This window comes from Manis javanica, chromosome 2 (genome assembly GCF_040802235.1).
Source record: "Manis javanica isolate MJ-LG chromosome 2, MJ_LKY, whole genome shotgun sequence".
Lineage (NCBI taxonomy): Eukaryota > Metazoa > Chordata > Mammalia > Pholidota > Manidae > Manis > Manis javanica.
This window is the reverse complement of record NC_133157.1, coordinates 173,712,248-173,733,772: the sequence shown is the minus strand read 5'-3', so window position 1 is coordinate 173,733,772 and position 21,525 is coordinate 173,712,248. Positions and strand designations below refer to the sequence as shown.

Here is a 21,525-nt window from a genome sequence, read left to right as displayed (position 1 = left end):
AACACTCTATTTCTAAGGTCTCATATAGCACCTAGGATTTGGAAGTGAAAAATAGGGCATTATTAAATGAATGAATTGTAGATGATCAGTGATTTGGTAAGTATTTTGAATCCTCAGCTAATAACCTGACAATGCTGTTCAGGAAGCTCCTTTCAGGGGCACCTTTACATTTCCATAGAATCATTAGATAATCAGGCTCAGATTCATGGGTAAGGGCGGGATCCAGTTTTGAAGTGTATTTTATGAGAACAGGAAATCGTCTTACAAACACTCACTAATTCATCAAGAGGCTTTTTGTTGTTGTTTATCTTTCAAATATTTGTAAATAAGGTAGTTGCTCCTGCGAATTTCCTTGGAAGTTTTAACAGAGTTGGAAACTTGACACCTTTCCCTATTTTATCCACAACTTTATGCCTAAACTGAAAGAAGCATTCGAATATCCTTTCGTCCTGGTGTGAATGGGAAAGTAAGCCCAGTGGGATACATGGCTTTCCCTGGAGCACAGAAGACCAAAGCCAGAGACTAGACTGAAAGCCAGAACCCAGGGCTCTTAGTTTCTACTTCCTACTCTGTTCTGTTGTTCTGGCTTTTGTTTGTTTCTAGTGGCAAAAGAAAAAAATTTTAAATGATCTTCTGGACATTTCAGTCTATCTGTAAGTGTAATAATTACAATAAATGTGAAAAAACTTTAAGGCAATTTTCAAGGCAAAATTCACAGAGCTTTTTTGTAATGCCTTTCAGCAAATTGTTGCCGCCTTCTGCCATACCACTGACCATTGCCAGTAGTAAAATATTAATGTACTGTAAAATCTGTGAGGCTCTGCTTTTATTTTTATACCTAATCAAGTCTGGCCATAATTTTGTAACCAGGTGACCCACCCTGAACTAGTTGCAAGCTATAGGCATTAATAATATGGAAACTACCAGGAATGAAATAAAGCCTTTGACAGTGGTTAGGAAGGCCAAAGAAAGAAGACTGAAATACTTTTGACAAGCAGTTTCTGAAGCTGCTGACATTCCTTTAAAGGCTGTTTTTTCATGTTGGCACACAGAGAGGCTTTGCACAACATACCACGTAAAACCTATTAACTGTTGCTGCAGTGCGAGGGCCTAACAGTTTTTCATGAGAGCTGGAAAGAAAGTGGACAAACTTTCCTACTGCTGACATTTCAGTTTGAAACTATGTTTTTGAAATACTGGATAAGGGAAACAAAGACAGCTTCTTTGGGGATGTGTTGCAGGTCAACAGCTACCTCTTCCATTTCCTGGAGAGCTGTGTAGTGCAATGTCATAAATACTTTGTAAGATATTTTATAAATTATAAAAATACAGAGACATTCTGAACCCTGGATCTGTGCTACGTAAACAAAAGAATAGTCAGAATCTAACAAGAGGGAGAAATCAACTATTTCTTCTGGTTACCTCATGTTTCATGATTTTGGTCGATTAAAAATTTTAGAAATAAAGCAATAACCCATCCTGTTTGGTATCAAACAAATTCTAATTAAATCAGTTAACAGGGGAATTGTTTTTTCACTCTTCAAAATTACTGTCAGTCCTTTCATGTAGTTATAACTAATGCCATAAATTAGTCTACAAGTTAATAATAGTTAAAAAATAATCTTAATAAATTATTTGGGTAGTAATAATATTTGTCAATAGAATCTGTGGTAATCTTACAGGTATCTGTTATTTGCCAGGATTCTGTTGGGTTATGTAGAAGAAACCGCCATAGGATAGTTATTTTACAGCCAAAGTATGTTTGGGGAAAAGAAATGCATATAATTTTCCTACATTAAAAATATACTATCGTGCTGCCCCAAGAACCCACAATATGTGGTTATGTTATACATGAAATAAAGAGTCCTTTCTGTTATTTCCAGTAATATACCCCACCTTGGTCTAGGCCCAAGACAGACCCGCCTTATACTAAATAAATGTTACGGTACTTCAGATTAAAGTGAGAATTCAGTGTGGGGTTTGGGCAGACTCTGATATAGTAGAAATTGTTTCTTAAAGGTCTTTATGCAATTCAACCATGAAACATTTATAGCATCATTGAAATTGCTAGCATCTACATGAAAATAAAAGGAAAAATATCATTTAATATTGTGTTTTATGTTCAACTGTAACCCAGACACTCCTGAAACAAAGTATAACCCTTTAGCATTTGTAATCTCCCTATCCAGGCAAGGCTCAAAATGATGTCTCATCTGCTATTAAAAATGCTAGTTGACAGTTATTTTAAAATATCAACACTTATTTGTATTATTTTCTTAACGTGTTTTTAACTTTCGTGTTAAATTTCCTTTGTAAAATAATTCAAAGAACAACCAAATTCTGAATACAAAAGAAAATTAGTGTAAATCAGAACTGCATTGTACTTCCGGGTGCTAAAAATGCCTGGGAAGGAGCCCAACTGTTACTCAGTGGTGAAAGTCACAGCGTTGCAAGGTCTAGTCCCTGGATTTATAGGGCAGGCTGCCTCAGTGCTTCAGATTCTAAAGGACTCAGCAAACCGAAGTCACAAAAGACTGGCTGATGCATGAGCTAAAATGACAATTAGCAATTTAGAGTGATAATTGTAATTATCACCAAGAAAAATATGAATTATTTATGCTCAAGAAAATTCTGCAGTATAAACCATATTTTAATTAGAAGGCCTGTTCTGCAGCCCTTGGACAATCTTAATGATGTCCCTGGAGCCATCATTTTTTGATAGCCTGATACTCCCAGTGTCACTGCTAGTACAGAGTTGGGACTGTACATGGTTACATGTGTTAAGTTTTTAGGACATACACTCCCGAGTAGTATTGAAGACCCTCTGACCAAAATATGCCTATTTGTACCTCCTTTTCTAGACAATGGTCAGTCACAATCACCATTTTCCAAACTTCCACATATATAGGATTTCTTTAGAATAGTTAGGACCTGAGACATACCTTTGTCATTCTTGAGTAAGAGATACCTGCCATCTCTTGACTTACTACTCCATACGGCCAATCTCATCTATTATCAGTTAACTTTTTATTGGATTTTCATAAAAATAAATTATATGTACAATATGGAACTTTGAAGTTACTGCCTTTCAGATAGAAAGTTGAGAGAATATTAATAACAAAGGTGAGATTAGAAAAGTAAATGTATTTTTTATTTGAAAAAATGCCTCATATTTCACAAAAACATATTTCTACCATGAATAACTTGAACCTCCATTTCTTGCCCAGTGCAGTCATTGCTTTATTCATGCAATAAATATTTATAAGATGCCTGCTTTTGCCTGGCAGCCTTCTAGGAGCTGGGATATAGCAGTGAACACCACAAAATCCTCCTACAATAAGTTTTATTTGAGTGGAGGAGGGACAGTCAGAAATCTAATAAATATAGAAAGGAGTGGAAGGAATCAATAAATGCAATGGTGAGAATGAAAGTAATGTGATACAAGTCAGGGATTGAGACACATGGGAAGGGGCTACTCTGGTTTGGATGGTCAAAAACAATCTGAAGAAGTGACATATTTGAGGAACCAACAATGCAAAGACACAAGGAAAGAACATTCCCATTTTACCCACAGATACACATTAAGGTTTTGCTCTAAAAATTGTGATCATGGTGCCTCACCTATGATTCCACAATTAACATTTTAACTGAATGCACCAGCAGAGCTGTGCAAACATTCCAAGCTCCTGATCAATAGTTAACTGTGTTTCTGCTAAAGATTGGCTCTAGAAACACTAAGGCCTTAGAATTATCGCAGGTAACATTTTCCCATAGCCTTGGAGCACCACTGCATTTAGGAATTTATTTGATTAGCAATAGAGGAGTCATAAAGCAAATCATGATGTCCATCAAGGACTGAAGTGGTGTTGCCCACTGAAAGCTGGTGAGCCGACAGAAATGCTGCATGTGTCCTGGCTGCCCAGTACTGTAGTACTAGCCACACATGGCTGTTGAGCACTTGAAATGTGGCTGACACACGTGAGGAACTGATACTTTAAATTATACTTAATTAGCTTAAATATAAAGAGCCACATGTGGCTAATGGCAACCAGATAGAGAAGATGTAGATAATTAATTTTCAATAATTTATCAGTGTTTTGAACCATACATATGGTTCCTTATATAAGGAACTTTCCTCAAAATTCTGAAGCCACACCTTTGGAGTATTCATAGGAGGTTAAAATTGAATTTATATATATCAATTTATAGTAGATTGGTTAAAGGATATCTTAAACACAGATATTTATAAGGAATTAGCCATGTTACTGCCCCTATACACTCTCATTTGTTCTTCCTTTGATACAGACTGAAATATAGCTTTCTCCCCTTAGCTTTAGAGGTAATGGTGCAACTCTCTCTACATTGCGAGGAACTGAAGCAGAACAATACACAAAAAGCTATTAAATTGAGGAGCATTACCCTCTGTTTCCTTGATGTGTTTTGTGTTTAGTCATAATTTCCACTATGTCAAATTAGTGAGAAATAGCAGTGACAAAACCTCATTTAGGAAGAAAATTCTGTAAGGATTTTCTGGGGTAAAGTAAGTAGTATTAGTGTTATATATATAAAAAAAAGAAACCATTTAACAATAATGAATGAGGGCATAAAAATATTGCAGTGCAGTAGATGATCTATATTATTTATTGGTCATTAATAGTAGAAAATACCTGATTTTTTTAATCACACAAATGAATATTCTGTTTAATTATGATGATTCCTGACTGCTAATGTTCAAAAAAAGAAAACCTGCAAGAATCATCTGTGAAAGTAATAATGTTCACTGAACCCCAAAATGAAGTTACTATAGCTAAAAAAAAAGGCATTTTGGAAGGTTAATAAAAAAGAGGATGAAAGGCTTTTCCATTTGCAAGATTTTCCAGCAACAATATAGATTGCTTTTGTTATTCTAGTTTAGCATACTGAACTCAAATATACATGTTTGAGAATGACATGGTAGTGATATTAGTTTTGTGACCTGAATCACATGAGATATATTCAAACCACTGAAGGCAGCAATAATTTTAATATTGCCCATGGCTATCTTTATTTCTATTTTCATTCTTCAACTTCAGGTTTGGAATTGAGTGGAGCATTGCATATTTTGTGAAGTTCTATAAAAATATATGGGATAGACATGTTTTTAGTTATAATCAGTAACACGCAAGTAATTTTTTACTTATAATCAGTAACACAATAATTGACAATTTTTGCTGATGAGTTTGAGTGCCCAGAGACTCCTGAACAGCACCATATCACCAGCTCACCCACTTTAGGCAGAAGATAACTAAGTCAGTTTTCGTTTTAGGAAATAATGGCCCAAATGTTTCCTGATACAAAAAAAATCTGAGCCATAAATATCTAACTTTCAGAAATGTTGTATCAATACAAAATAGTTTTTATATTGTTTTTGTTTAATTTTGGATAGAAAGAGAACTCATAAAATTACAGTAGAATGATTCTTTAAGATCACTAGTTATTAATCCCTTTAATATTAATCCCTCTTAGTTCAGTTAAAATAGTATTTGTTTCACACAATAATCACTAGCCCACTATTCAGGAATAGATGCATGGCATAAAGTAAGATTCATCTACATTCATGATATCTATGAAACTAATTACAGTTGCAAATTCTTATTTAACTACACAATAAAAACTACAAGGACAGTTGAAAAGCTCCAAAATCTTGCAAAAAAGATAAACAGGACTTTATTTCTGTCTTCATCTACAAACAGAAAACAGAAAAATTAAATTGCTAATGAACTGGTTTCCTCCCTCACTTCCATGTGAATTTGAATCCTCATGAAGAAATACAGGCAGGGTTACATAGTCTCAGTTACACTTGAACTTTTAACTATATCCTCCAATATAAAAATTTTGAATAAGCATAGCATAAATAAATTTGAAATACATACTTTTGAAGAGGGAGGAATTTTTCCACTTACTTAAATGTTTTGCATAAGCTCACCATTTTTTTTTAACACTTACATTTTTTAACACTGTTGGGGTGGAAAAATTTTTCCTCTACCCTTCATTCTTTGGCCAGTCTAATAACCAAATTAACATTTAACAAATACCCAATTTAACAGATTAACAGGAAAAAAAACAAATTCCTCTTAATTTATGAATTTCCCACCCAGGGAAAGATACATACCATCTCTTTTATGCAAAAAAAAATATGTTAAGTCTATACTTTCACAAAGCATCAAATCTTACAAATGAATTTTATTTAATCTGTCAGTAGATTCTTTGTTTTTCTCAGAATGATTTTCAAAAATTATTTTGAACGCATCAATAGTTATTAAGGGCTCCATGATTAGGAAACTTATATAGTTATATTTATTTTGGAAAAGTTTCCATTTTTTTCTTCAACAGGAGGCGAATAGTGCTTACTCATTTGTTTCACTTTATAGAAGTGAACCAGTGGCACAAAAGCTTTCCGCTTGATAATGATTGTGTTCATCTGACTTCCCTAGACTCAAGGCTGTCTAGAACTTCATCACTGTTTTATTGCACATCAAGTTGTTTATTGAGGACTTTCTCTGAGCTTAAGGAAGGGCAGTTGTTACCTTTTGAACTCTCAATGTAAGTAAATAAGCCACTGCAAAACAGTGGTGGCCGAAGGACTGTTTTCAAGAGCGTATTACCATAAAGCAATTAGGCAGTGGTAATGAGGAGTATCGCTCCTGTTATGGCAACAGCTGCCCCTGAACTCTGAAAGAAAGTCGCTAAGGAATCTTTTAGGGTTTTTTGCTTTGTCATTTCTTGGGAATTATCTGCCCCATCCACCCTTCTCTCTCTGAAGAGCAAACGTCTAATTCAACATAGGCCTTTAGCACCTAATTTGTTGACAACTTTTTGTCCCTTTGAAAAGAAAACAAACTTTCCCTCTGGCACCTTCCCTCCTGGGCATCCCCCTGCCTTCTTCCCCACCCTCTGTGGCCACTGCACTTGCTCAGAGCTTTCAAGTGGAGTCTGTTGATGACTCTACTTCTTTTCTGTATAGTATTATTATTGCTGATTGCTCTACTTTCCACATTTTTTCATCCCACTGGGTGTCCTCTTTTTGTAGTATAAAGTCTGGGGAGAAAGAATATGACCTATTAAAGAGGAAGCCAGAAATACAATACTCCATAACTCTAGTTCAACAACCCTTTGATTCCTCCTGTTTTTATCATGACACAGCACCTTTCCCACTCTCCACAGTGTGACCATGTCACCCCATGTTGGCCACTACTACACTTACAGGATGCAGTGGGGCAAAACAGAAGGGTCACCTAAAGGTCAAGAAGGGACCTTGAGGAATAGAGGCATAGATTTTAGTAAATATCCCTGGAGGTGGAAAGCCTAAATTAAGTATGAAAAAAAGAGAGAGAGAGGGAAAGAAAACAAGGCATGATAATGATGCTCATGGGAGAGAGAACATGTAGAAACAAGCTGGCAAATGGATAATTTCCATTCAGTATTCTAAGTACTTGGTAAGTGTTGGGTGAATAGGGGCAGTAGAGAGGGCCAGGGGAGGACCTCCTGTGGGGACACTTAAGCTAAATATTGACCAAACAATCCTCCTATCCAGACCAAGGAAAGTCTGCTAATCTGTGTCTCATTTAATAATGTACTCAGCACACCATGCTGGGCATTGTTCGTGTGCAAGTAATACAGTGTTTGAATAAGGTAGGTGAGGTGCGTGCTCTCATGTTGCACGTGAGCAAGTAAACGAGAATTTCAGAGAACAACGGGTTTAATGAAGAAAAGAATGAGTTGATAGAAAAAGACTTAGGAGACAATTTTAGATTGGGTGGTTAAAAAAACTAAATTAAATACACTGCCCTATGTACTACGAGTAAAAAACCCTATACTTTGTTCAGCAAAAACTTAGTTTTTATTGTAAATGAGACATCTTTCTTTGGGTCAAAAACAGAAGGATGGTAATTCTTGATAGGTGTGCTAATGACATAGCTGTTTTCCAGCTCATTATGTTCACTAATGGTGAACATATAATATATAATATAAAGTGGTGGTTCTCATTTTATAGAGGCAGCAATAATAACATTTCACAGCCTTTTGAAATTAGTTGTTTGTCTCTGCTCCCCTCCAGACAGAATGCACACTCTTAAATAATTCATATTTTTGGAATCCAGAGCTACTAATGCACTAGGAGGAATGAAACCTTTTATATTTTTTCCAACACTTAATTATATGATATGTGAATTGAAACCTAGATCACACTGCCAATATTCATGATCCTCACATCCCAAAGGAGGAGGGGAAAAAGCAAAATGTCACTGTACTATGTGGCACAGTCATGTGTGGATTTGAGACTCCTTTCCCAAGATCAGTGTATTGATGGAGCATTTTTTAGCAACTTTTTATTTCATATATCACCACCATCACAAAGTGGTTTCTGAATAAGAGTAGATGCAAGAAGAAGTAGGAAAAATAATACAAGGCCCTAAAAAGAAAATAGTGTCAACATGCACACATCCATCTTCGGTTTGCTCCTCGGATCTTTCTGGTTTAGGGCTTAACCACCCTTTTGGTATAGCAACACTTCTTTATCGTTCATTATTCCCATATACCGATGGAATACAAGTCATAAAGGTTTATGTTATTATGTTGTATTATGCATAAACAATTATGAATTTGTAAGTTTTAAAACCTAGTATTTATATCAAGACTTATGTAGTAATTGACAAGAGAGTAATTCATATCTGGCGTATCACTTAATTCTTTCATGTCCAGATTTTTCAGTAATCTATAAAACAAGGGATTTTTTTTCACATTGGAGACTATAACAGGTATCACATAAATTTAGCACAAAGAATAAACTGTATATTCTGAAAATGTCAATTCTCCTCACCTCTGAAACACAAATATACACTTTATGTATTAAAATAATTTCCATTTCCAAATCCAAATGTTAATTCTGACAGAGTCTTCCTTGAAATTTTCCTTCTTGTCTTGTAGGTTCTTTGGCTAGTTTAATAATTAAATTGGCATGACAATTAACATGAGAAAAACAACTTCATTTTTGTACATTCAGGAGCCCTGTGAAATGTGAGACGCAAGGACAAGGTGGCACTTGAGGCGGATTAGGCCATCCTGGTCCAAGGAATGGGACAGGGCCAGGAACTTCAAAGGGAAGGAGGGTAATTCACAGTACAATCAGAAAAACAGGTGTTTGGTAATTAGATGTTTGCCCTGTCATACAGATGGGTTATTCATATAAAAAGTTATTTCTGATAATAGCACGTTTTCTGGGCCAGGCCCCCTAAGTTCTTTTAGGTAGTTGGGAAGAGGTAAAAGGTTTTCTTGAGTTTTCTGGATCTTCATTCCTTTCAGCTCAAATTAATCTACAGGCCAAAGTGGCACACTTTGAGGTGGCATATTCTGCCCACCTTTATCTTGTTGAGAGGTCCTGTTGCATTATTTCTCCCACAATTACGTCTGGTAAATCACCGATTGACAATTCCTGAAAACTGTGCCTCAGAATCATTGTAAACATTCATGACTGTCTTAGTGAGAAAGTATATTTTAATGGTTGCTTTGAGCAGGTTTTCTTCTAAAGTTTATATACTAAAAGCCACTTTGTGTCAGCTCTTGTGATAAGATATGAAAGCTTCCCTAAATGGTATTATCTTTACTAGATACATCTCTTATGAAGTTATAATTTTGCTTTTCTTTCCCAATGTTGAAAAGAAATAGATAATAAAATGTAAATGACTTCACTCTCCTTCTTTAAATATTACCTTTAAAATTCTCTGTGCAGACAGTAAATCTGAAAGCAAGAGTTTAGTATGAAATCAAAGTAAATGAATTTATAATACATTTGTGTGGCATTACAGTGTGTGATTTTTATATTTCCAGTACACATATGTTACTGTTAAATGAAGCAGGTATTATACTTAATCAGTGACTCAGAATATAGTTTTTTCTTTGTTAAAGCACAGGTTTCAGCCTTATTTAAAGTAACAAATTAAAAGGCTAAATAGAGGTTTAATAGTCTTACATTAGCTTGCCAAAGTATTTAGCCATCACAGATATTTACAAAGATACTATAATAATATTTTATCATAAGGGGATTGCTTATATATTCACCAGTTTCTAAATTAATGTATATTTTAAACTTTTTATGAAAATTTTAAAAATACAGAAAACTTGGAAGAATGGACACCTAATGTCTAGTTTAGTAATTGTCATTGTTTGCCTGTATTTTCTATGTGTGTGTATGTGCAAATGCAACACACATGCCTGAGTGTTTGGTGAAACATTTGCAAGAAAGTTGTGGATGTTAGAAAACTTCACCTCAACTACAGGATCCGGAAACTATCTATGCATTGTATTTGGGTGTTATGTCTGTTTAGATAAGAACTGATCATTCTTCCCAGCTTTTTTTCCCCATGACTATTTCCTTTTTATTTTCTTGCTGAGACTAGGCCAGTCATCTTAGAGATCATCCCTCATTCTAGCAGTGTTTGGATTGCTTGAATTAGTGTCATTTAACATATTCCTTTCTTCCTATAAACTGGAAGAAGGTAAGTCTTGATTAGGTTCTAGCTTAAACTTGTTTGGCTTCTATATATTTGAACTTCCTAGATGATTCTGTAACCTTCAAACACTTAGCTTGTCTGTTTGCACCCCATAGTAGGAGGCATATGATGTCACGTTGCCGCATGACAGGTGCAAAGCTTGATCAGTTGATTAAAGTGGAAACTGCTGTAGTTCTGCAGAGTAAAGGTACATTTTGATGTTAAAATTAGCTTAAGTACAAACATGTACACATGAATACAGGTGAAATGTTAATAAAGAGAGTGAATTATACCAATCTCAACTTCCTAGTTTTGATATTGTACTGTATTTTGTAAGAGTTATCATTTAAGGGAAACTGGGGAAGAACATAAGGAATCTGTTATTCCTCATAACTGCAATGTGAATCTACACTTACTTCAATACAAAGTTATTTTTGGAAAAAAAGCAACTAATATATAAACTAATTTTCAGTAATATATATTACTAACAATAAATAGTTTAACCAAATAATCAGTTTTCATCATTATCAATTTTTATTCTAATAGGTTCAGTAATTGCATATGTGATTGGGAGGCATAGGGTCTAACATATGATATTATTAAACATAGTTTAAATATTAAATTTTATAAGGAATTCTGGTTATTCATTTTAACACTATGCATTTGAAGTACATGTAAGGCAGTGAGTTCATCAAATGGGGAAAAAGTGTTAGCTATTTAGTAGCAGTTGCACCAAAGCATATTTTTCCTTTCTTTCACTGCAACTATGACTATATTTCCTCAAATTTACCTTTGTTTCTCTTGCTCCTTAAAAAAAGCAGTGGCTTCAGATGGGTAAATATTTGAATGTCTGTCTTAGGACAGACTTTGTTGCTGCCTTCTCCCTCCCTCCTGCCCAGATATACTTAGTTACTCATGCAAGACTGCCCCCAACTCCAGTCATTTGTGAGACCACTTGGTGATTCTGTTAGCAAGGGTGGGCCCAGGGGAGAGAGCACCCAGCCAGGTGTCTCAGACATCTCATTCTGCTTGAGAAGCAAATACAGGCCTACATTAAAGCACAAGGCCACCATTTCTTCCTCTGTTCTTCAAGCATTCATATGAATTACCATTTTCCCTTTTTATTGCCACAGTTCCCTCTTTTTTTCACTATTATAACATGTCTATTTTTTTTAAGAAACAGATTAATTTTGAACACCAATTTCCCCACTCTCCAAGCCATCAAATCCTAAGTCCTCAAGGAAAACAAAAACAACTGTTTGTAATATGTATTTTTGGATATAAATGTTTTTTCTAAAATTTTCCATAGCTAGTGAGTTCCCTTGATGTCATTTTAATAAATAGTTTGATCCCCATATTAAGCAGTTACCTTAGTTTGACATATGGGTTTTTTGTCCTATGGTGGTTTGATGAAAAAATAGATTTTTCATTAAAACATGTGTACACTCCTTGCAGCTGGGAATGAATAGGTGGCTCACAGTTAATCAGATGAAGAGTGTGAGGAAGGGAAAGAACACACAAAGTGTGTTCAGGAAGAAAAGAAACTGAGAGAATAATGCACATGTGCCTGGACCATCACGAGCACTGAAGGGACAACCCTAGGACGTATAGGAGCGGGAGGCGGGGCCTGAGTTTGGATTCCATTTGGGATGCAAATCGGTGGCTTGGAGTTGGCCCTGCACTCATCTCAGGGAAGTGTGATGGTGACAATGAGGATGGCCAGAAATCCAGAGATTTGAGATGCTCTTTCAGAAGTGGGGAAGCCTGGGAGATGCCCAAGGCAGCACAGGACAGAGGCCTGAGAGAACCAGCGCCTTCCGGAAACGTGCGCCACAGACACGCTAGACATTCATTGATTTACGTCAAGTTGTTGTAAAATAAAAGATTCTGTATTCCAGAAGAGAACTTAAAGTCGATCAGTTCTACTAATTGGTTCCTAAAATGAGGACTGAAAATAGCACCCTCTTCTTAAAGTAGATCGATAGCACTGTCATCTTCACATTCAGACAGCAGGAGGACACTTTTTCTGTACAGTTGTCAGCAAACAATATGCCTGTACTAAGCCTGAATTTTAAAGGGAATGGAAAAAAGGCAAACTGAATTTCTCTTGTATGTCACTGCCTCATCGTGCACACCATGCATTACTCTGAGGACTTGTTATCTTTGTGAACAAAGTGGTCTGTCTGGGTCCCATGGTACATGGAAAGAAAAATCTGAATCTATGTGTCAGTGTGTATCCTAAGTGATATATTAGTGTTTAAAGAGGAATTCCTACTTAAAAACATGTACTTAATTTTTAACCCCTACTCTTTTTCATAAGTTGACTTTGCAAGTTTGTTAGCTGTGTTTATTTTTAGCCTCTCCTATCCCTTTCCACCCCCTCTGATTAGGGCTGCAGCCAAAAAAGGCCAGAGGCAAGATATAAGCAATATATTTAGGGCTCTGTAGAAGTGATTCCTCTTTCTTTCCCTTTACATCAAAGGCCAAAACAAAACCTATGCTGTTTGGAAGGGTGAAAACAATTTTTATCTCTATGTTTCAAGGACATTTATGTATCATACCCATCTAGAAAATGGTGTGCATACTAAACATCTGCCTATTTAAGTAGAACTCTTGTATTTCTGTGACTTCTGTATAGGTTTTGATTTCTAAAAGGATCACTTAAGTTTTACTTTGCCCTTTTCTCCTTAACTTTTGTTTTCTTTCAAGAAATATTTACTAATCTTCTACTATGTGCAAGGCATTTTTCTGGAAATGGGGAACTACAAGTGAACAAAGACAGACATCTTTGCCATCATGGAGCTTATGTTCTAGTAGAGAGAAAATGAATAATAAATAAATAAAACATGCAATGATAAATTCAGTGAAGGAAAATAAAGCAGGTGATGGGGAAGAGTAAATGCGGGTGGGTGGGTGAGTGAGGGACTTCAGTTTTAGATAGGATGGTCAGAGAAGGAAAATTTGCACAGAGACCTAAATGCCATTGTAACCATCCTCTCCCTACTAATTATTCACAAGCCCCATTTCTGAAATGGCAATCTACAGTAACTGCAGTACATGTTTACATCCTATGTGGCAGAATGCTTGCTAAATTATTTGTTTCATCCCTTTCCACCAAATGGAGGTGTCAATGAGTTGAATAGAAACGCAACCTGAATACCTACAGTTTATGTAACTCTGCCAAGGCTGCTGGTGAGAAGTACTCCTGAATCTATCCATGACTCTACATTTCCTTCTGAATTTTGGCAAACTGACATGCTTACCTTGAGAAAAAACTTTCATTTCTTAGTAGTAGCAAGTTGAAATTGTGTTCCTACCTTCAGATGCAGCATATGTTAGTCCCAAAGAGCCGCTGGCCCTGTCTCAGTATGTGGGGAAATAGAGCTCTGTGACATTCTTCTCTGAGAAAAACACGGAATGTAGTCCAGGATTTTTTGCCTGATTTCTTCCTATTCTTCAGCTTAAAGAGCTTTGTTTCATTGTTACATAAATAGTAATGGCTAGTTGTTTCTTTATCAGGACCCAGTAAGTATTTAAACATTTTTATCATTTTAGGATATACATTACAATAATTCAAGAATATTTGTGTGCACATTAGCATGGTTTTAACACCTAGTTAGAAACCCCTGTTGTAGCTAAACAAAAATGCTGGTTTTGTTGTAAATTATCTGATATCACCTGTTCACATTAAGTCCTTGATATTTTTTCCTGTCTATATTTTCCAAGATCAATCTTTTCATGAAATAACCTTGAATTTTAAAATAAGCTTAATATCTGTATCTACTACATGTGGATCAAAATATTTATTAATTCAGGCTACTTGGTACCATGAAAATTATAAGAAAATGGTTACTAACATAGAAGATATTGGTGAGAAAGAAATACATGGCTAGAGCCAGAATATGGCTGAAATATGAAGAGGAAGCAATGAATGAGAGGCAAAACTGTAAACAGAACTGTACACAGGAAATGTAGGATAACTGGTTTCAATAAAACTTGAACAATAATTACAACCAGCTCTGTGCCAGGTCTTCCGAAAGTCCCTTATATTTAATACAGTAATTGGACTGTGAGTCAGTTATTGGTTTGTAATAACTCAGTGACTAGTATTTTGAGCTGAGTGACAGTTATTAAGGGAAAGAGCAAGAATAGGACATGAACTCAGAGCCATTAATTAAGCTAGTTTTTCCTCTATTTATAAATAACAAGTCCAGGATAACTGGAATGAAATATGACTATTCAAAATACAGCTATTCGAAGGTTCCTAATAAAATGTTAATATTTGGATTGATTTAGATGGAATAAGGTTTATTTTTATCATGTCACCTGAAATCCAAGAGTCCTCAATAGATTGTGTGTGTGTGTGTGTGTGTGTGTGTGTGTGTGTGTGTGTGTGTGTGTGTCTGTGTATAAAGGAATATATGAATAACTGATAAATCCTAGGACATATAGTCAAGCTAAACTAAAGCTTGGGAAAGCCCAATTATTAATCACTTATTAATATCTAAGTTGGGGGAAGAGAACAGAGAAGAATTGAAATGGTAGTATCTTGTGAAACATACTTACCTAAATAGTACAAATCTGTAACTTCCAGATGAAACACCATTTTTAAATATTGAAGTAAAGTGAAATAGTACATTTTAATTTATGATTAGCTTTTAAAATATATGTAGTTTTTTCTGATATTAAAAAACTTTGGATAGTCTATAAATTGTTCTGAATTATTCTAAATTATTCTGAATTTTTAATAGGAAAGTAGTGTAATCAGATGTAATTTTTCTGGAGGTTTTTTTGCCATTAGTAAGGATTTATGGTGAAACATATTGAATCCAGGCTAATTCTTAATTCAACAATGTTTATAAATACTGTGGGACAAGTCATGTATTATTCACTAGAGGTAAGAGTAGATACTTTTAATATGAAACGACCTATGCAATAATTAAGTATAGGATACTGTGAGACCATATGAGAGAGACAATTGACCCAAATTGGAGTCCACTCTGATGATCTCTTTTTTTTTTTTTCAAAACAACTTTGTTTATTTAAGGTGACCATATAATTTATCATCCAAAGCAGAACATATTTGAGGGTGAACACTCTACATAATTACAGGGGACAATAGATGTAACAAGGGCATACTAGGAGGTAGGGCCTCTCTCTCTCATCTGCAACATTTTAAGGATTGAGATCTTGCATATAAATGCTATATGGGTCTATAAATGCTAAGGTGTATACGTGTCCATAAGCTGCTCTTGCAATTGGGAAAGGTACCATAATCCACAAATTAGGCAGGGACTTATCCACGCTACCTCTGTTTTTCCATCTAGAAAGCCCTGGAGATAATGTCAAGTGCTAAGGTTAAGTATTCTTAGATGATCTTTTTAATCACACTGTGTGGATTAGAGATGGGGAGGTTTACTACAAAAACTGATATTATGGGCACGATGTTAGCTATTTCTTTGGCTGTCTTGATGTAAGACAGTGATAATGACCCTAGCTTAGCTGTCAGGATGTTAAACACAGGAAATGCCACGGTGCACAATGCATGTTTGCTGAGATGCTTTCGCTCGGTTTGCAGGACCAGTGGTTTTGGCGAGTGAGAAACAACAGGGTGATGGATGGATACCCCATGCAAATTACTTACTTCTGGCGGGGCTTGCCTCCAAGTATCGATGCAGTTTATGAAAACAGTGATGGGAATTTTGTCTTCTTTAAAGGTAAGGAATGTTTCTCATACCTTAGTCTGTGGTATTTTGGCCAGTTTGTCCAGGGCCCTATAGCACACATAGAGTTGAATAAGTAAGTCCTGTTGAGTGAGGTTAGGTAGCTAATTCAGTTTATGAAATGAACTATATGTGTTGACTAGATATCTAAATGTAGGAAAATCAACAATAATTTTCAGTAATTTTTAATTCTCTGTGTTTTCTCATACAGGATTCTCATGCATAAGTCCAAAATAGAAGGCATTGTGACCTCTTAAACTTTTATTGGTTTAAAATAACCAAGGAAAGTAAAATGAATGAATCAATTAATAAAAAGCCATTTTCCATTAACTAGGGGCTTTTTTAGAGTTTTTCTTTTTTAGATTATTTTAAGTTACTTGCTGCTTTCATGCAATGAAATCTATTTCACTTCTTATTTTCATAGGTAACCTCTTAAACTTTCATGATTTAGTTAGTCTGTGTTAGTTTCCAGTAAGGTAAGAAGTTGCTCATAAGGGCATGGAAAACTAATGAGTAAGAAAAAAAATTCACCCAATTAATTTCACCCAATAAGTTTTATTGCTTGTTATTTATCCGAGTGACCAGTTTTAATTACACAAATACCAACTGCTTGGCATGCCAAGTGAGATTACCTATTTAAGTGAACTTAGTCAAGGTCCTGATACACTATCCTCAAAACTTTCTAATATTCAAAACAATGCATCTTAAATCTATGAGGAAAAAGAAATTTCCCCATAGATTGAAGGAGGATTGAAGGAATTGTGAAGAATGTATTTAGCTGAAACTGAGGAGAACTAGAGTTTAACGAATATGATTGAATGTGTTACCCAAGAGCCTAAAGGATGGAAAAGAAGCTTAAACAGGAATGGAGGCTGAGGGAAAGAAAAGGGGATCTTAACCCAAAAAAGCAATTATCCTCGGGATTCAGCTAGAAGAATTCATTCTAATAATGAGGGTAATGAAAGCACAGGGTATGGGAAACACTTGTAAAAATTTAAGTGAGATCCGAACTATATAAAGTGAAATTATGTACTTAGAATTTATTTTATTTTTAGAGATTGTTCCTAGAGAAAAGAGGGATTATAGTACATTAGTTTTAAGAACATGGGGTTCTGCAGTCATACTACCAATTTTGAACACTTACCAGGTGAACTAGGCAAATTATTCAATTCTCTTCACCTCAGTTTCTCCATCTGAATAATGAAATTAGTATTATTGCCCATTGATTAGTTTGAGGACAAAATTATTTATTATATGTGAAGTGCTTGGTACATATAAGCCCTCAATAAATGTCAGCGATTGCTGCTAGTATGATTAGTATTAATTTTGTTGCCCTCTTGCTATCTCTAATAAGTGTATAAATGAAATGGACATGTACCACCTAGAGGGTCTGAATCTTAGGGGCATATTTGGAGGGAAATTACCTGTCCCTACACACTTCTTTGGTCCCATTAACAATACCAATGAAAGGAAGGGAAGAAAAAGCCCCAGGTAGCCCTCAGTTTGAAGGCTGTCCCTGGGGCCAGCTCATCACAGGATCAATAGCACTTTCTGACAAAATTGCCTGAGGAGAAACTGCCACAGTCATAAATCAGTGTCTGACAGCTCTTTACTGCCTCATGGCCTTCTGGCCTTCTCCCTCTCATTCACTTTGCTTCTCCTCACTCATTCACTTATGGAATGGCCAGCTCCTTCTCATCTTTCAGCAGCCAGCAGAAAAGGCACCTCCTCTGAGTGTCTCCCATGCACCTTATATAAAATAGTACCTTCCAACATACACATGGCACTTATAAAAATTTGAGGTGAGCTACAGCTTAGAATGTAAATGTCATGAGAAATGGTTGCTTATATTTTCTTGCATACCATTTTATTTTCAGTTCGTAGAACAGTGCTGGGTACATAGTAGATGCTTAACATTTTAATAAAAGCAATATAGGTGAATACAAGTATGGTGTTTTACCCAGTATGGTGTTTCTTTTGTGATTCTAGCAACACTGATGTCTCTCTCCCACATTTATTCAACTTCTAGAATGGTGTGCTTGTCCATGTTCTTTTCTTATATATTGCTGGCATCAGGAAATGTCTAATCTTAAAACTCTTGTCACTCTAAGGACCCTGCTGTGGTGCTTCCTTCCTACAGTTTGCTCTAGAGCTACACTACTTTCAGATAAACCTTCTCCAAAGCCAGCTATCAACGTGCAGGTCCCTGGTTCCAAACATCATTGATTAAGCAGAGGGAGCCAGAAACTCTGGGTGCTCCCAATGAGACCACCCCCTTCCCTAGTGTCCACCTCACCCCTGGCGGGAGAGTTAAGAGCCCCAGAAGCCTGGACTTCAGGTGATGTGCCCCACCTTTCCCTACCCTCACCATCAAAATCATAGTCAAGGTAACTGTCTCAGCTTGCCACCCTCTCTTTAAGACCTTAATCACCTCAAAAAGTCCAAATAATCGTCATTCATCACCCCAAGACTGTCATCCTCATTTTGCTCTATGAACCATGAGACAATCTACCTTGTATTTAGCAGTCTGACTTTCCTTCCCTTATTTAGTTTCCTACATACCATCTGGCAAACTATATATTTCACTTATTTATTGCTCATCAGTATCCTTCCCACTATAATATCAACTTTATAAGAGCAAGGTCTTTTCTCCTTTATTTTTTTCTTTTATACTACTATATGCCAACATTTTAAAGTGGGGATTGACAAAATTTTTCAGTAGTGACCAAATAGTAAGTATTTTAGACTTTTCACCCCATACCATCTCTGTGTACTGTCCTTTTTTTAACCTTTAAAAAATCTTTCATGATGTTTTTATATCATGGGCTGTATAAAAACAGGCAGTTGGTCATAATTAAACAATGGCTAGGAATATGGTATACACTAAATAAAGATGTATTGAATGAATGAAAAATAAAGTTCACCTCCTCCTCTGTATGCATATTCACAGCCCTATGCAAGTTGGTCTCCGCCTACACTGGCCACACTGGACCGTGGTTACCAATGGTCTTAGGCATCTCTCTTCTGGTTGCTCTTTCCTTTGGTCTTCTTTAACTTCATTTTCTTTCTCCTCATTTTTCCCTTCCTTCTCTTCACAGAGATCATCCTTTATGATCATTTGTCTTCTAATTTATATAGCACTTGTACTTAGCTAACTTTGTCTTTTATTCACCCTACTTAACTAAAGCCCATGTTGGGATATAACATATTTAACTACATATTCCCTAAAGGTACTTAGTATTAGCCTTGTTTTCATTTTATGTAAGAATTTGAAGCTTTGGATTTGAATGTAAGTATGAATGAGCTTTTACTTATAAAGTATAAATACTGTCATAGTACTATAAAAAAGCATAACTTATATTTACTTATATTTATATCAGTATGTATAAATTATATATAAATTATATAAATTTATATATAAATTTATATTTATATCATATATCATGTTATCTATTCTATTATATAAAATGTAATTATAGTGTATATAAGTTATATATAAATATATATATAAATATATAACTTATATAACATAAAACATATATTTGAATATAAATAAATAAACCTTTATAAATAATTTAAGAAGAATATGAAGCTACTAGATAATTAAAAATTTATATTTTGGTGTAATTTATGTAATTTTTGAACTTTGGGCAAACTTACATGTGTGCATATGTCATACATAGTAGGAGTTCTCAATACATAAATTATAAAAATATAAAAACAGAAAAATGTCTTCTATAGATATGATCAGTTCTGTATTTTAATGTATCTTATTGCCTTTTAGTATGTTAAAAATGGTATGTCAAAATATATTAAGAGAGGCCTCTGTTTCCAGCCAAGATGTACTAATAGGGATCAGTTTTATTCTCTCACTCAAAGCCACCAAAAAGTAGACAAAGTATCTAAAATAATGATTTTTTTCTGGCACTGGAAAATAGGAAACAATGGGCAGTGAACACTGAGAGTCAGAAACAAAGAGAAGTGAGACCCAGAATTGCCCCAGTTTCCTGTCTTGAGAGTTTCTAGGCTGTGGCACAAGGTAGGGGAATCCAGGAGATGCTCAGAAGACTGTCTCAGTTGAGGAGACAGACCTAAGAGTCAAGGGAGCACAAGGTGGCCACAGTGCCCAGAACAGCGCAGTACAGAGGAGAAGGCTGCAGAGTGGAGTCCCAGAGATGAGTAGAGGAAGCCCCTATAGTATGGGAGATGGTGTGGATCAGCATGTGTGTATAGGGAAACCACTGAAGTATGGAGAAGGAATCCTTCCATGGGATTAAAAAGAACACTGGCACACAGGCTAACAGTACTTGTTCCCACCGACCCCCTGTCCATGGGCGTTGGGTAGAGTACTGAGAAGGGTATTGCCTCACTAGTGGGGAATAATTATCCCAGAGTGAGCACTGTTTCACTCCTGCCTAACGAATCTTAAAAGTCCTGAAACAACCAAGTTGTCTCTAAGTAACAGCCTTAGAACAAAGTTCAAGAATATTTATAAGGGTACAAAAAATATTCACTGAAGGAGCTAAAATTCACAGCATCTGGCCTCTCCCATTAGATCACGAACAAGACAAGGATGTCTGCACTTACCAATTCTATTCAACATTTTACTAGATGTTTTATCTAGTAAGCAAGGGATATGAAATAAAACTATATTTACAGGCAACATGATTGTCTGTATCAGAAATCGGGTGCAGCCAACTAATTATCTGTAACTGATAAGTAAACTTAGCAAAATTGCAGGATACAAGACTATATACAAAAATCAGTTAAATTTCTATATATTTTCAAGAACTGTGAAGGGTCTGAGATTGTACCCTACTTGCAAGCTAACACCCACTGTTATGGGTGTTGGTGGAATACATTAGACTCCTGAATTAGAGAAAAAGAGACAAAAGCAGTAGCTAGAGGGCAGCCATTCATACACGTGTGTGAGGAGGGCCAGGTGATGCATGTACCTGTAATCATTTATATTATAGAAGAGGAACCACAAGCTTGTAGAACCTAAATCTTTTATAATGAGCAGTAAGCCTACTTAAATTTTCTCCCAAAGGGAAACATTTTCTTTAATATACTGGAAAGTAAATAAATCTTCCCTTTGCTCTGGAGGGAGACAGCATCTCTATAGTCCAAGATTGTTGTAATACAAATATCTGGAAATAGAGTCCAAAATAAACACAGTCAGTGCCTCTGCTTCTGATACATGCTGAAAATCAAGTGATCTATGGAGAATTTTCTCCCATCACATACTAGCAAAGAACAACCAAGAATTTTATTCA

General features: G+C 35.6%; 1 protein-coding gene across 5 annotated transcripts in view; it reads left to right on the top strand.

The window, feature by feature from the left end:
• The window catches only part of MMP16 (matrix metallopeptidase 16), a 281,452-nt gene that overhangs the window by 223,583 nt on the left and 36,344 nt on the right, over nucleotides 1-21,525 (top strand). For all 5 annotated transcript variants that reach the window (XR_012128304.1, XR_012128302.1, XR_012128303.1 and 2 more), the window contains one exon: nucleotides 16,105-16,243. Coding sequence is in view for 2 of the 5 variants with exons in the window: in XM_036995752.2 (XP_036851647.1) it covers nucleotides 16,105-16,243 (139 nt within the window). In the remaining 3 variants the exon portion in view is untranslated. The remainder of the gene's footprint in view (nucleotides 1-16,104; nucleotides 16,244-21,525) is intronic.